The sequence below is a fragment of the Leptinotarsa decemlineata genome, unplaced genomic scaffold (genome assembly GCF_025532065.1).
Source record: "Leptinotarsa decemlineata unplaced genomic scaffold, Ldec_3_MD MMD2_tig00026330_RagTag_RagTag, whole genome shotgun sequence".
In the NCBI taxonomy this organism is placed as follows: Eukaryota; Metazoa; Arthropoda; class Insecta; order Coleoptera; family Chrysomelidae; genus Leptinotarsa; species Leptinotarsa decemlineata.
The window spans coordinates 11,112,460-11,124,483 of record NW_027412690.1 but is presented as its reverse complement, the minus strand read 5'-3'; the positions used below and the strand labels follow the sequence as shown (position 1 = coordinate 11,124,483).

Below are 12,024 nucleotides of genomic sequence, written 5' to 3'. Positions count from 1 at the left end.
GTTAGACATCGTAGTTCATCCCTACTGTAGTCCAACAACTGTTTGGTATCAAGCTTCAAAGGGGGAATAGACGCCTTGGAGTGAGCCAATCCTGGAAGATTCTGCCAGAAGTCTATAACTCTTCTTACCATCCAGGTGTTAAGTGTTTGTTTGGCAAAGCCCAAAGCGATGCCAATGACAGGTTCTGGTCCGACGAAGCCGCTTGCAGCACCCTCCTCTGCAAGAGAGTCAGCAGCTTCATTGCCTTCCAGGCCAGTATGGCCAGGAATCCAGATCAGAGACAATCTGTTCAGTTTTCCTATCGAGGAGATTCGTTTTTGGCAATTTCCTACCAATTTAGTCGTTGCTTGGTAGGAGCCAAGAGCTTTCAACGCCGCTTGACTGTCCAAGAATATTTTTATTGACTTGTGTATGAGGTTGGATTCTTACAATTTCTCCGCACACAATTCAATAGCGTAAATTTCCACTTGAAATACAGTTGTATAACTTCCTAGGCAGGTAGATATATCTGTCCTGGGTCTGCGACTAAAAACTCCTGCACCAGAAACGGAAGGTGTTTTTTGATCCATCTGTGAACCAACAACTATCTGCTGTTAATATTTCCTTTTCCCGGAGGATCCAGTCCTCTCGGGAACAGTACTTTATAAGGCAGTTGGTAGTTGACAGTTGGAGGCATATGGTTAGGGGTTATTTCCAGATTGCTGTGACTTCCAGTGTCAATTAACAGTCTGTTGCACTCTGCATTTAATTGATTTGTGCAATTGGCAATGTGCACAAGTCTATATGCAGATTATCTAGCTTAAGTAACTGTCATCGGGATCAATATAATGGTCGAACACCAGATGACATACCAATGATCTTCCTAAAATATTTACAGTCAGAAACTAAAATTAAACTGCTAGAACTTTACAACAAAATTTGGTGCAGCCAACAATTTTCGGCTCTATGAGGAGGAGCAACCATAATAGCAATAAACAAGAACAACTCAAATACCAATCTTCCCAATTCCTTCAGACCAATTTCTCTAACATGTGCTCCATGCAAAATTCTCCAGAAAATGATTAATAGACGCTTACACTGGTACTTAGAATCGCACAACCACTTAACTTCAGAACAGGCAGGTTTTCGATCAAACAGATGCACGTTAGATAACTCAGAAGCTTTTGAAAGTAAAATTGCCGTTAGTCTTGATATTGACAGCGCCTTCGTTACGATTCTCAAAACTACCATTTTCGAAAAACTCATGGACTTTGGACTAACTGGAAACATTTTCCCCCTTCTACAAAACTTCTTAACCAACAGATCTTTCGAAGTTGTTACAAATGGACTGTCATCTACACTGCATTTTCCAGAAGACGGAGTCCCACAAGGCTCGGTTCTTAGCACCACTTTATTCCTGATGAGTATCAACGACATCTGTACTTCGATAAATTCACCCGTCAAATATGCACTATACGCCGAAGGCCTCATCCTCTACTGCCAAGGCAAAGCCACGGTCAGTACTTGCACCTTACTTCAGAAAGCCCTAGAGAGCATCCACAATTGGTCTCTCAAATCCGGATTTCACTTTTCAACAACCAAATTCAAATTAATCCAGTTAAGCAAAAGACTTAATCCTCTACCTCCACAACTATATCAGTGGGGACCAGTTACAAGTGGTTGATCAACATAGATTCTTGGGAGTAATCTTTGATAAAAGACTCACATGGAGACAACATACTCAGGAGACAAAAGCTAACTGTCTGAAGCGTATCAATAATTTAAAATCATTAGCTCATCACCAATGGGGAGCAGAAGAGGGAATACTAATACGGACTTACAGATCATTAGTCCGCTCCAAACTGGATTACGGAAGTATCCTTTATATGAACGCCTGCAAAACATATGTCAAATACTTTGACACAATCCAAACCACAGCACTACGAATATGCCTGGGTGTCTTCAGAACGTTGCTTTCACCTCCACATTTATTATACCCTATTTCAAGAAACACCAATCTCAAAGCTACAATTCTTATAAAACTTTCTAAAACTCCGCCATGGACCAAAAAACCACCAATTTTCAATACATCTTTCGGAGAATATAAAAATTTATTCGAAGTGTACAATGACGATAAGTAATTTCTATGTAAGATCCACACATTTATGTGAAAGGTTCATTTCAACTTAATTACGTATAACGACGTAAAAAACCTAAAAGTTTTCTTTTTTGATAAGTAAAAAAATATATGTATTTCCGCTGAGAATTCGAAAAATTTCAAAAAAGGTGCAACTTAATCCCTCTTTCAATCATAACATTCTGAAAGGGATGATTTGTAGGACAGCAAGTTGATAGGAAGTTGACAAATTTTATGAAAAGTCCTAATTTTCATTTACAGTTTTTTTGTACCTACAAATCTATAATATATTGATTTTTCTGGGGAACATTTCTTTACCAAATACACTCCTGTACTTTTTATCGACGTTTTTTAATATCAAGGCCATAGGATATCATAAATGCATATCTCAAATGCACTATCAATATTTGCTCTTGTCATGTACCTGCTTGATATTTTTTATATGATACGATACGATATCAAACTATTATGGTAACCACGAGTCCTTAGGGAGTTTATTCAAAAAGTAAAGTTTATTTTGATAGACCTAGCGAATAAAATCAAATCACCTCAGACCTTCAGAAATCGAAACCTGTGTGAGCTGAGGATTACCGAGGTCTTACCTATTAACGAATGATGTCGAAACATTAATTTTTAAAGTGGATTTCAAGCAAACGGACTCGCTTGCGACTAGTTTCGTTTCAAAAGCAGAAACAAGAAACTTGCTTTAGCTTCAAAAACAAACTCGAAACTCGACTTCTACCAATCAAGCAAATTATTAGTCTGAGTCGCGTGTTTTTGGTGAAATGTTTTCTGTCGCTTCCACTACATGAACAGTTTTGATCATGAGATTAAATGACTGGCATATGTGGAATTTATTTTTCCATTCTGAAAACTATATTTGTGATCCTTTAAGCGGGTTTTGAACGTTCTTCCAGTTTGACCTATATAAAACATCGGGCATGACCCACACAATAATTCATACACTCCTGATTTTTCTGAACTTTTATCTTTGTTATTTTTAATGTGTATGCCCAAGTTGTTGTTGGTTTTGAAAGCAGTATTTACCCCTTCGCTGTGCAGAACATCTGAATTATTTGTAAAAGATTGAATTTCAAACTTTTTTCTATTAAATACAACACTTCATATTCATGATTGCCCTCATGTCCTTCTACTAAAACTTGATTTGCACCTGTGGAATTGTTCTTTCGATTCAAGAAACTACTTCTATTCTCTTCAATTCTTTGGGTAAAAAATTCTCCGTTTGGCCAATATGAAGATTTGGGCAAGAGACACAAGTCAACTTATAGGTATATTCCTAATCTATCCGACACTAAAGTTTTGTCTTTTTTATTTTCAATAAATTTTCTTGAACTACTTTTTCAAAAAACGAGCGATATTTATTGGTGGGTTCACATTACTTAAATTTGTGTATACCTGGTCCATGACTTGTTTTTTCAATTTTTTCGAAAGAATGGAGTCGATAATATCTACCGTGTAACTGTTGTTGAGAGTGATTTGTTTGACGAAACTCAGCTCTCTCTGTAAATTACTTTCTGTTCTGTCGAAATTGTTGTGGTTTCGTCCGTTTGCTGAAAATCCACCTTTACACCTATAAAAAATAAAAATACAAAAAAGAAAGATTTCTGCTCTGGGATATCTTTGTCGAACCGAAAAAATTCTCGACTGTGGTTCACAAACTTGTGTAATTTTCTAGGAATTTCTACACCGCGTAAGTTTTCTGTAGTTTGTCAAATACTCATCCCTGCCATGGGGTATTTCCCAGTTTCAATATTGCGCTCGTTCGTTTCGACTGGTTATCTGCAAAGCTTAAAGCAGAAATTGATGTAGTAAATGCGCGTAAATCGAATGGATTAGACGTTCTCTAGTATATCAGCTCTAGTTAAAATCGCGTTTTGGTCTGGTCGTTCAAGTTATTCAAATCTACAAAAGTTAATATTGCTGTTACGGGATGTATACCAACGGAAATACAAGCAATGGACGCCAAAATGGTACTGAGGAGGATGCTGTTCCTGAAAGTAATGTCAGGTGAGTTGAGCTTAGGATTTAAAAGCAAATTGAAAGCTGTATATTTTTGGAAAGAATAGTTTTGGCGTTCTACTTCACCATTTTTATACAAAATAGTGGGAATCTTCCAAAGAAAGGAAAAAAGTAATTCCATAACGAATGTTTAGAGTACAACCTGAATAGGAAACAGTTTTTTTGGACAATTAAATATTCTCATTAAAATGGTCGTTTCAAAAGTATTTTTCTTTCGTCCAATTCAATGTGCATATGAAAGTAGTTGTTACGTGAGGGACCTTTCTTCCAGTTTGTGTCTGAAAAAAAGTAAGAATCAAAGTGAATAACCACCTGCCACCACTCTAAAATCACTATCCATTTGTAACTTCAAATTAAAATTCAGAAAAATGTTTATAGGGGTTCCGTTCTACAAACTGAATGAATTTTTCAACGAAATCTTTGTCTAGTCTTAATGTTATATAAATAAAAACTAATCAATACAGTTTATTGTATGATTTTCACTATGAAGGGTTTTACAAAAACCGCGACACGTGTTTCGCTATACAATAGCTTCCTCAAGCATAAACTGAGAGTTACTTCTAAATTACAACCATTTTATACTCTAAACTATTACCTACTCGTCTGGCTAGTTGTTACGTGAGGGACCTTTCTTCCAGTTTGTGTCTGAAAGAAAGTAAGAATCAAAGTGTATAACCACCTGCCACCACTCTAAAATCCCATTTGTAACTCCAAATCAAAACTCAGAAAAATGTATCGGCCAGTTCTATTTAATTATTAATATTATATAATTTATTTATATCTATACCCACACTTTATACACCAGGTACTACCACTTTGCCTCTATATACTTTTGACATTCTTTCAAATCTAATTCAGAATGTACTACTCCTTTTACTGAATTATGTGACTTTTATTCCATGTCTGTACGTAACTTTATTGTATTAATAAATATTATTATTATCTTTGTGAAGAATTTAATTTGAAATCAATTGATCTCTTTATTTTTTTTTTTTTGAAAGATTTACACATTTCCTTGTATAAAGATGGAGAGAAAACCTTTCTTTCCCAAACATTTAAAATTATTTTGAAATTTTTGTTTTTTCTGGGAATTTCATTACTTCGAGAAATGTGTCAATATAAGTTCGTTTTTCGTCTAGGAAATCAGAGCTTCTTGGTAATTTTCACCAAATGGTAATGACGAACTGTACACGGAAATGAAAAACTTCTAGTCCAAAAGTACGTAAACTCAATATTTATTTTGTAGAGCAGAATTTTTTTTCAGATTGTCGAAAATGAGAATTCCCAAAAAATTTAATATAAAATAATGAAAGTAATTCGATCAAAAGTAGAATAAAAATACCTCTTCTGAGTTTTTGATAGTTTTCAATGCAGAATGTATGAGTACCATCACTATTTTCAAGTAATGATTTCTCGTAACTTTGTTATTTCATTTTATGTTTCTATGAACATAGTTGAGAAGTCTTGCGGAAATTTTTGGACAGTGAAAATACAATTTTTGTAAATAACTCGAAAACTACTGAAAATGAAAACGGTGTATCTCGGTTAAATTTTAAAGGGCATCTTCTTTCATAAAGACGCTATATAAGATCGATAGATGCTATAATATTCGACTATCAAAGAAACGAAGCTTCGCAATGAGGTCAGTTGCAAAATCAAGCTTCGACATCGACTGCCGAACGAGATTCGTTTTCTACTTTCCTCTGCAGCTTTTACTGCAAGACACCTTGATGAAACCAGAGCCTAAAACAAAGAATTCGTCACCGACCACCAGTGGTGCTATTAGGATGAACCTCGAATGTAATGTTGGACAACTATTTGACATGAAATTATATAGTTGGCAGTTTGATTTTTGTAATTTTGTTCGCAATTATCGCAATGAACAATGAACAGTAGCATCGATAGTGATTATCATGACTCTTTGTAGGAGCTATCTTCAGGATCGATATTTTGTGGTTAGGCATGATGGAAATACTTCAGGGGTACCCCAAGGTTCAAATTTGGGCCCCTTGTTCTTTTTGTTATTGATTAATGACTTGCCAAATTATATCGATTACTCAAAATGTCTGCCTTTTGCCAGTTTAGATCAGTCAGAGATTTCTCAGCCCTCTTATTTATGATCCGTCTGGCAAACGACATAAATTGCTTGCAAGATATTGACTGGAATATGTCTATCACAAAATTTAAATCTTTAGTCCGTAGAAATGTTGAGAATTTATCAGTTTAGCAATTTCTTGTTTTATTTTTCTTGTTGTGAGTTGTAATAAGTACTGCTCGTTGTTGGATAATAATACATCCACATATTATATTATATTATATTATATTGTTTCATATAACATATCATTTCAAGTGCTTGTATATTCATGTATATTTCTTATAAGTCATCCTTGATGAAATAAGGATGTAAAGGATGAAATAAATAAATAAATAAAACGTCGCTGAAGTTCGACGAATGCGAGTTCTGCGATTATGGATCAGAAATTCCCAAAAATGTGGATACCAAAAGGCTGAATCGAAGATTGTTCTTTTTGTAATTGACGAATAATCTGTGGAGTATGGGATGGCCGTAAAGATAAATATTGTCTATAAAACAGTGGTTTTTTGCACAATCACAACAAAAGTTCTCTCAAAATTTGTTTTGGAATCTGGTATTTTCACAAGCAACATGTCTCTCTCGTCGTTCATTAGATCAATTGACATTTTTGTTAGTTCTTCCCATCGACATGCACCAGCTAACCTAGTAATTCTTGCTACCTGTTAATAAAGTAAATTCGGTTGATACTTTTAAATCCTACAATTACAATATTTTGTTGAAATTATCTTTAGCATTAAATATATTTGATTATTCACCTCCTCAATGAATTTGTTGATCTGCTCGCTATCAAAGACTTCTGATTTCTTTACTCTATAAACTTTTTTCCCATTTTAAGAAATGCGATAACCTTTGTAAAAGTGGCTATATTTATTTCATAATTCTTTCATACATCTTGATAATAACGTTGAATGAAATACCCAAACTATTTTTCAGAGAACTTCAAAAAATACAAAATAGTGTTGGACTAGTATGTTACGGGTTTGTCAATCGAGAAAGGATAGCGTTAATACAAATTACTAAAATTGGTACTGTTATTGCCTGTTATGTAGACGTTATCAATTTTTAATTATGTAAACACCAGAAGACATACTTTTAATTTGAATGAAATTGTAGATATCAAGGTCAGTATTTTTAATAACAAACATTTCAAAACATTGGCACATTCACGCGCGACAACTGTGGCCATTCCTCGTGAGGAATCATTCGAGAAAGTTGTGACCATTTTTCGCGAGTTGAGTACCATACTTTTTCTTTGACTTATAAAGGAAATAGTCTGAAATGAGATTCATTTGTGAAGCAGACTCACTTCAAGACAAATTCGGTAACAGTTGCTATTTGCCTCGTATTTTTCTGCATTAAAAGTACGATTTTTTTCGTGCTCTCATTGGTTGTTAATTTAAAAACTGTTTCGACCTGATATTTGGTACGCGGCAGTTACTGTTTGTTGTGGGATTTCCACTAAAAAGTTCACAAAATCGCGACATGTATTTGGCTATACGGTAGCATCTTCAGGCGTCAATACTGTTTGTACAAAATCTGTGTTGTGCTTTTATAGCATTTGAATCATTATAACTGTCACTACCTGCTAAATTTCTATATGATTAATTCATCATCTGTACTATTCACCTAAGCAATAACAACTCATAAGACTGGAGAATAATGAATAACGATTTTTACCTTAGCTATTATTTTACCTAGTTTCAAAATCTGTCGCCCCTAAAGGGCGACAGATTTTGAAAGGCTCCCCTAAAGGGGAGCAATTCAAATCTATTTGATCATTGAGCAATGATCCCAAACTTTTACATCTATGATTTCTATACATTCCAAAAGTTGAGTTCTGATTCCGAATGTAATACGTCAAAATCGTGATTGAACTCGTGCTCCTCTGTCAAAAGATGATTCGCAAATGTTGAATTGGTGTTTCCAATCAAAACCTACTTCTAAGCTCTTTTATTCTTTTGGAAAAAGTTCTTCCGGTTTGTCCGATATAAAATTTTGAACAAGAACCACAAGTCAATTTGTTAACTCCCGATTTATTCGACACTGGAGCTTTATGTTCATTGTTTTCAATGAATTCATTCAAATTATCATTTGTTCTGTATACTACGTCCAATTCTCTACCTTTTAAAAAACCAGCGATTTTATTAGTAGGATCACCAAAGTTATAGATACATATTGTTTAGTATCATTCTTTAAAACTGGAGAGACCTGATTCAGAGCTTGTTTCTGCATATTTTTAGAGAGAATTGAGTCAGTAATGTCCACCTTGTAACAGTTGTTGACAGCAAAACGTTTCATGAATATCCATCCATACCAACATAAAGTAGCAGCTGCTGCTGCTACTGCTACTGCTACATTATGTTGGTATGGATGGATAACAGCTGCTGCTGCTACTTTATGTTGGTATGGAGTTATCATATATATTTCTGTACAAGTATGACACATTGTTGATTAGCCGATTGGTATGAATTTTATTCTCTAGGTTGGCCATGAAAATTTAAGCTAACAAGGGGCTCAGTTTCCCATTATCAGATCCTAACTACAAGAGTAAACATTGTCATTGAATTGGAAATAATTTTGAGCTAGGCAAATCTTTAGCAAAGCTGAAATTTCGAGTTTAAATATTAGATTAAAGTGGTTTCTGTCTGAAAGACGGACAACTACCCCAATCGTTATTGGCGGAACACTAGGAAATACATTTTGGATATTAAAAGATATGAATTTAGCATTGACAGAAAAAGTTATGTTTTCAATGTTACTCACTAATTGGTACTCATTATTTATACTGAATCGTTGTTTGAAATTATTGTAGGACTGAATTCTTTTTACGAGCTTTTCCAAAACTTTCACAGATGGAACAGTTATAAACGACACCACAGGTCTGACTGGAACATTAGTTTTATGTAGTTTGATTAGAAAATAAAATTTGGTTGGTTGTGGATTCATGACAAATACCCTGTGTTTTTCAAATTCACTCATTACTATCTCTATTGACTTTTCCTTCGTTTATTTCACTTTTCTCTTGTAAAGGGTTTTTGGATCATTCCCCAAAATGCCGTAAGACCCTAAATTCAAAAAAGCAAGGGTTTTTCTTACGTATTCGCTTTTACATACAGCAATTACTGATCGACCTTTATCTATTACTGATCAACCTTTGTCTGCTCTTGTAAAAACTATATCATTACCATTCGCTTTCTGTTTGATTGATTTTACAATTCTTATTTCTTTATTGAACTGAATTCCATCAACAGGTTCGTACTTCAAAATGTTTGCGGCAATGTGTTTATTCGAATAGGAAGTACCTCGCATAGCTATTTTTGCCGAATTATTATTGGGCTCAGTATTATGATTAAGGCCTTTTTCCAAAAGTATAGTTTCTTTCTCCTTCTCAGTACTCTAGATATCTAAGTATCGATAAAGCCGGCCACAAAGAAGAAGACTCCTACTTTTTCCACGAATCAAAGCAACTTTTATTGTGAGCGGTTTGAATTTTTGCTCTTTCACTATTGGTCCACTCTGTAACCTTGTGATTTGCGTTAATGGAAGCTCTTTATTTACAGCAGCCTTCTTCTAAAATAATCTTATGAACTTTTTTTCATTTCTCTATTGAATTTCACTCAAAAATGTTAGAGTGAATGTCAGAAATACAAGTGTGATCGCTCGGACCCCTTTCCTTTGTAAAAAATTTAAGTCAAAGTCTCTCGACCTACAGCACTTGCACCATCTATCAACATGTGTACGAAGTTGGTTCAATTGCTCATGTTGACATACCAAAGCAAACCGGTTTGAACCCCATGGTCTCTATACAACTTTTTGACTTATGACAGGTAGGTGCAAATTTTTTTTGCCCTCCTTGTAAAAGCCAGGATTAACGTGTGAGGAAGTGCTGTCAAAATACAGTTGAAGAAGAAATTGATTACGTACAAGTTAAGAAACTTGTTTGTGGCTGTAGGTAGTTTTTGAAACAAAGTTTGACCTTGATATTTTCCGTCCTTGAATATGATACTTTTCGTTTAAGTTCCACATATCAAATGAGATTTTCATGGGACGCTGCTTTATATTTTCACAAATGGAGTTTTATTTTTACCCCACATATGACAGATTTTCCACTGCTCGTGCATGTGCAGTTGGAATTGCAGCAAGTATACAAATATTATACTCAATACTTTTTACTGAGCTGGTTCTGAGTCATTAACATGGAAGAGGAACATGTTTGCCGTAGCAAAAAAATGTCGACTGAAAGCAGGTTAGTTCTTTTAGTTTTTGAAACCAGAGTCATTTTTGAAATTATTCTCGGAAAGAATTTTATGGTTTTTGCTTTGAGTATATTGGGATGAGATATTGTGAAAAATAGGAAACCTTTTTTTTTTCATGTAAAGGTCATAAATTTCCTGTATGGCTTTTATGAATCTCGTTCTATATACCAATAAGGGTCATTTATTAAGTCATATCTTATAGATTAGTTGGTGAACAGGTTGCAAAACGTAAGATGAACTCCCTGCCGTAAACCTATATAAGGGTGGTGATTTGATTACTCATGAATGTGAGTGATTTCTTTTTCATCAAAATTTCACTTTCTTCAAAATTTCACTTTCTTCAACATGCCATACATAAACTGAAGACATTAAGCTGAAACTTATTTTCTACTTCAATATGTCAGTAATAATTATATTTTATTTCATAATGCATTCATATCTCGCCTTATACACTCACCAGAGCTGCAACACTTCTCTCAACGCCCGTTTCATCAAACAAGTTGACGTCATCAGGGGATGAACTCTACAGTTTAATTCATTTATCCTACACTAGAGGGTCTAATTCTTACTTTCCGTTGGATTTTCTGTTCAAAAACAAAGTGAATTTGCAAAAAATATTTATTTATTCATCAATTTCTATTTTGCCCCCTTCTAAGTAGTATCACTTATAAACATTTTTATGACTCAGAGAACAATCGGCGTATGCCACTGTCAACATTCCAAGTGTTTTTGAGCACTCAATTCGATTTTTACCCGAAATTTAATGTAAATTTTCTGATCCATTCTTTTCGATAGCAGAAAATCGCCGGACACGCAAAACCCTTCTAACTTTTATGTCTCTCACCAACAAACTAAACATGCTAAACAGCCGAAACTGTGAACATTTGTTCGAGACGAGTATACAAACATTAACCTCATTTTTTGAACAGGCCGTAATTTATTATTTTCAAAATGACAGTAAAAAACATTAATGCGTTTTTGTCTCTTTTTTTAGATATTTTCCGTTTCTGGTAATTTAGATTTCCAATACTCAAATTTTTAATATTATTGAATTTTAGAAATCGACATTTGAGGCTAGTACATGAACAAAGAGATTTCTATTACACAGCCAATTCAATTAACAGAAGCAATGAAGAACAGTGCGTTTTCGACCGTTTTTCGAGCGTTTTTGTTAGTAACCGTCACATACTTGACCAACTGCGCCACGAAAGCGCTGCACGAAAAACGTTACGCAAAAAACGTTACGAGAAAGCGTTATACGAAAAAACGTTACATGAAAAAAATAACCTTTTTTTTTCGTAACGCATTCGCGCAACGTTTTTTCGCGTAACGCTTTTCGTGCAGTACTTTCGTGGTGCAGTTGGTCAAGTATGTGACTGTTACGCACGAAAACGCATGAAAACGGTCGAAAACGTACTGTTCTTCATTGTTTCTGTTAGTTGAATTGGCTGTGTGATAGAAATCTCTTTGTTCATCTACTGAGGTTTCTAAGGTTTCTATATTTCTTTTAGGATCAT

At 34.6% G+C, this 12,024-nt stretch overlaps 1 protein-coding gene across 5 annotated transcripts in view; it reads left to right on the top strand.

Moving 5' to 3' along the window:
* The window catches only part of LOC111512876 (uridine phosphorylase 1), a 49,203-nt gene that overhangs the window by 23,118 nt on the left and 14,061 nt on the right, over nucleotides 1–12,024 (top strand). The window contains exons 1-2 of one of the 5 annotated variants that reach the window (XM_074183130.1): nucleotides 3,830–4,144; nucleotides 5,296–5,374. The exons of 2 other annotated variants lie outside the window; for them this stretch is intronic. Coding sequence is in view for 2 of the 3 variants with exons in the window: in XM_074183126.1 (XP_074039227.1) it covers nucleotides 4,068–4,144 (77 nt within the window). In the remaining variant the exon portion in view is untranslated. Of the gene's footprint in view, nucleotides 1–3,621; nucleotides 4,145–5,295; nucleotides 5,375–10,195; nucleotides 10,498–12,024 lie in introns of those variants that run through there. 2 more of the 5 variants (XM_074183126.1, XM_074183127.1) reach the window with 2 other exon arrangements.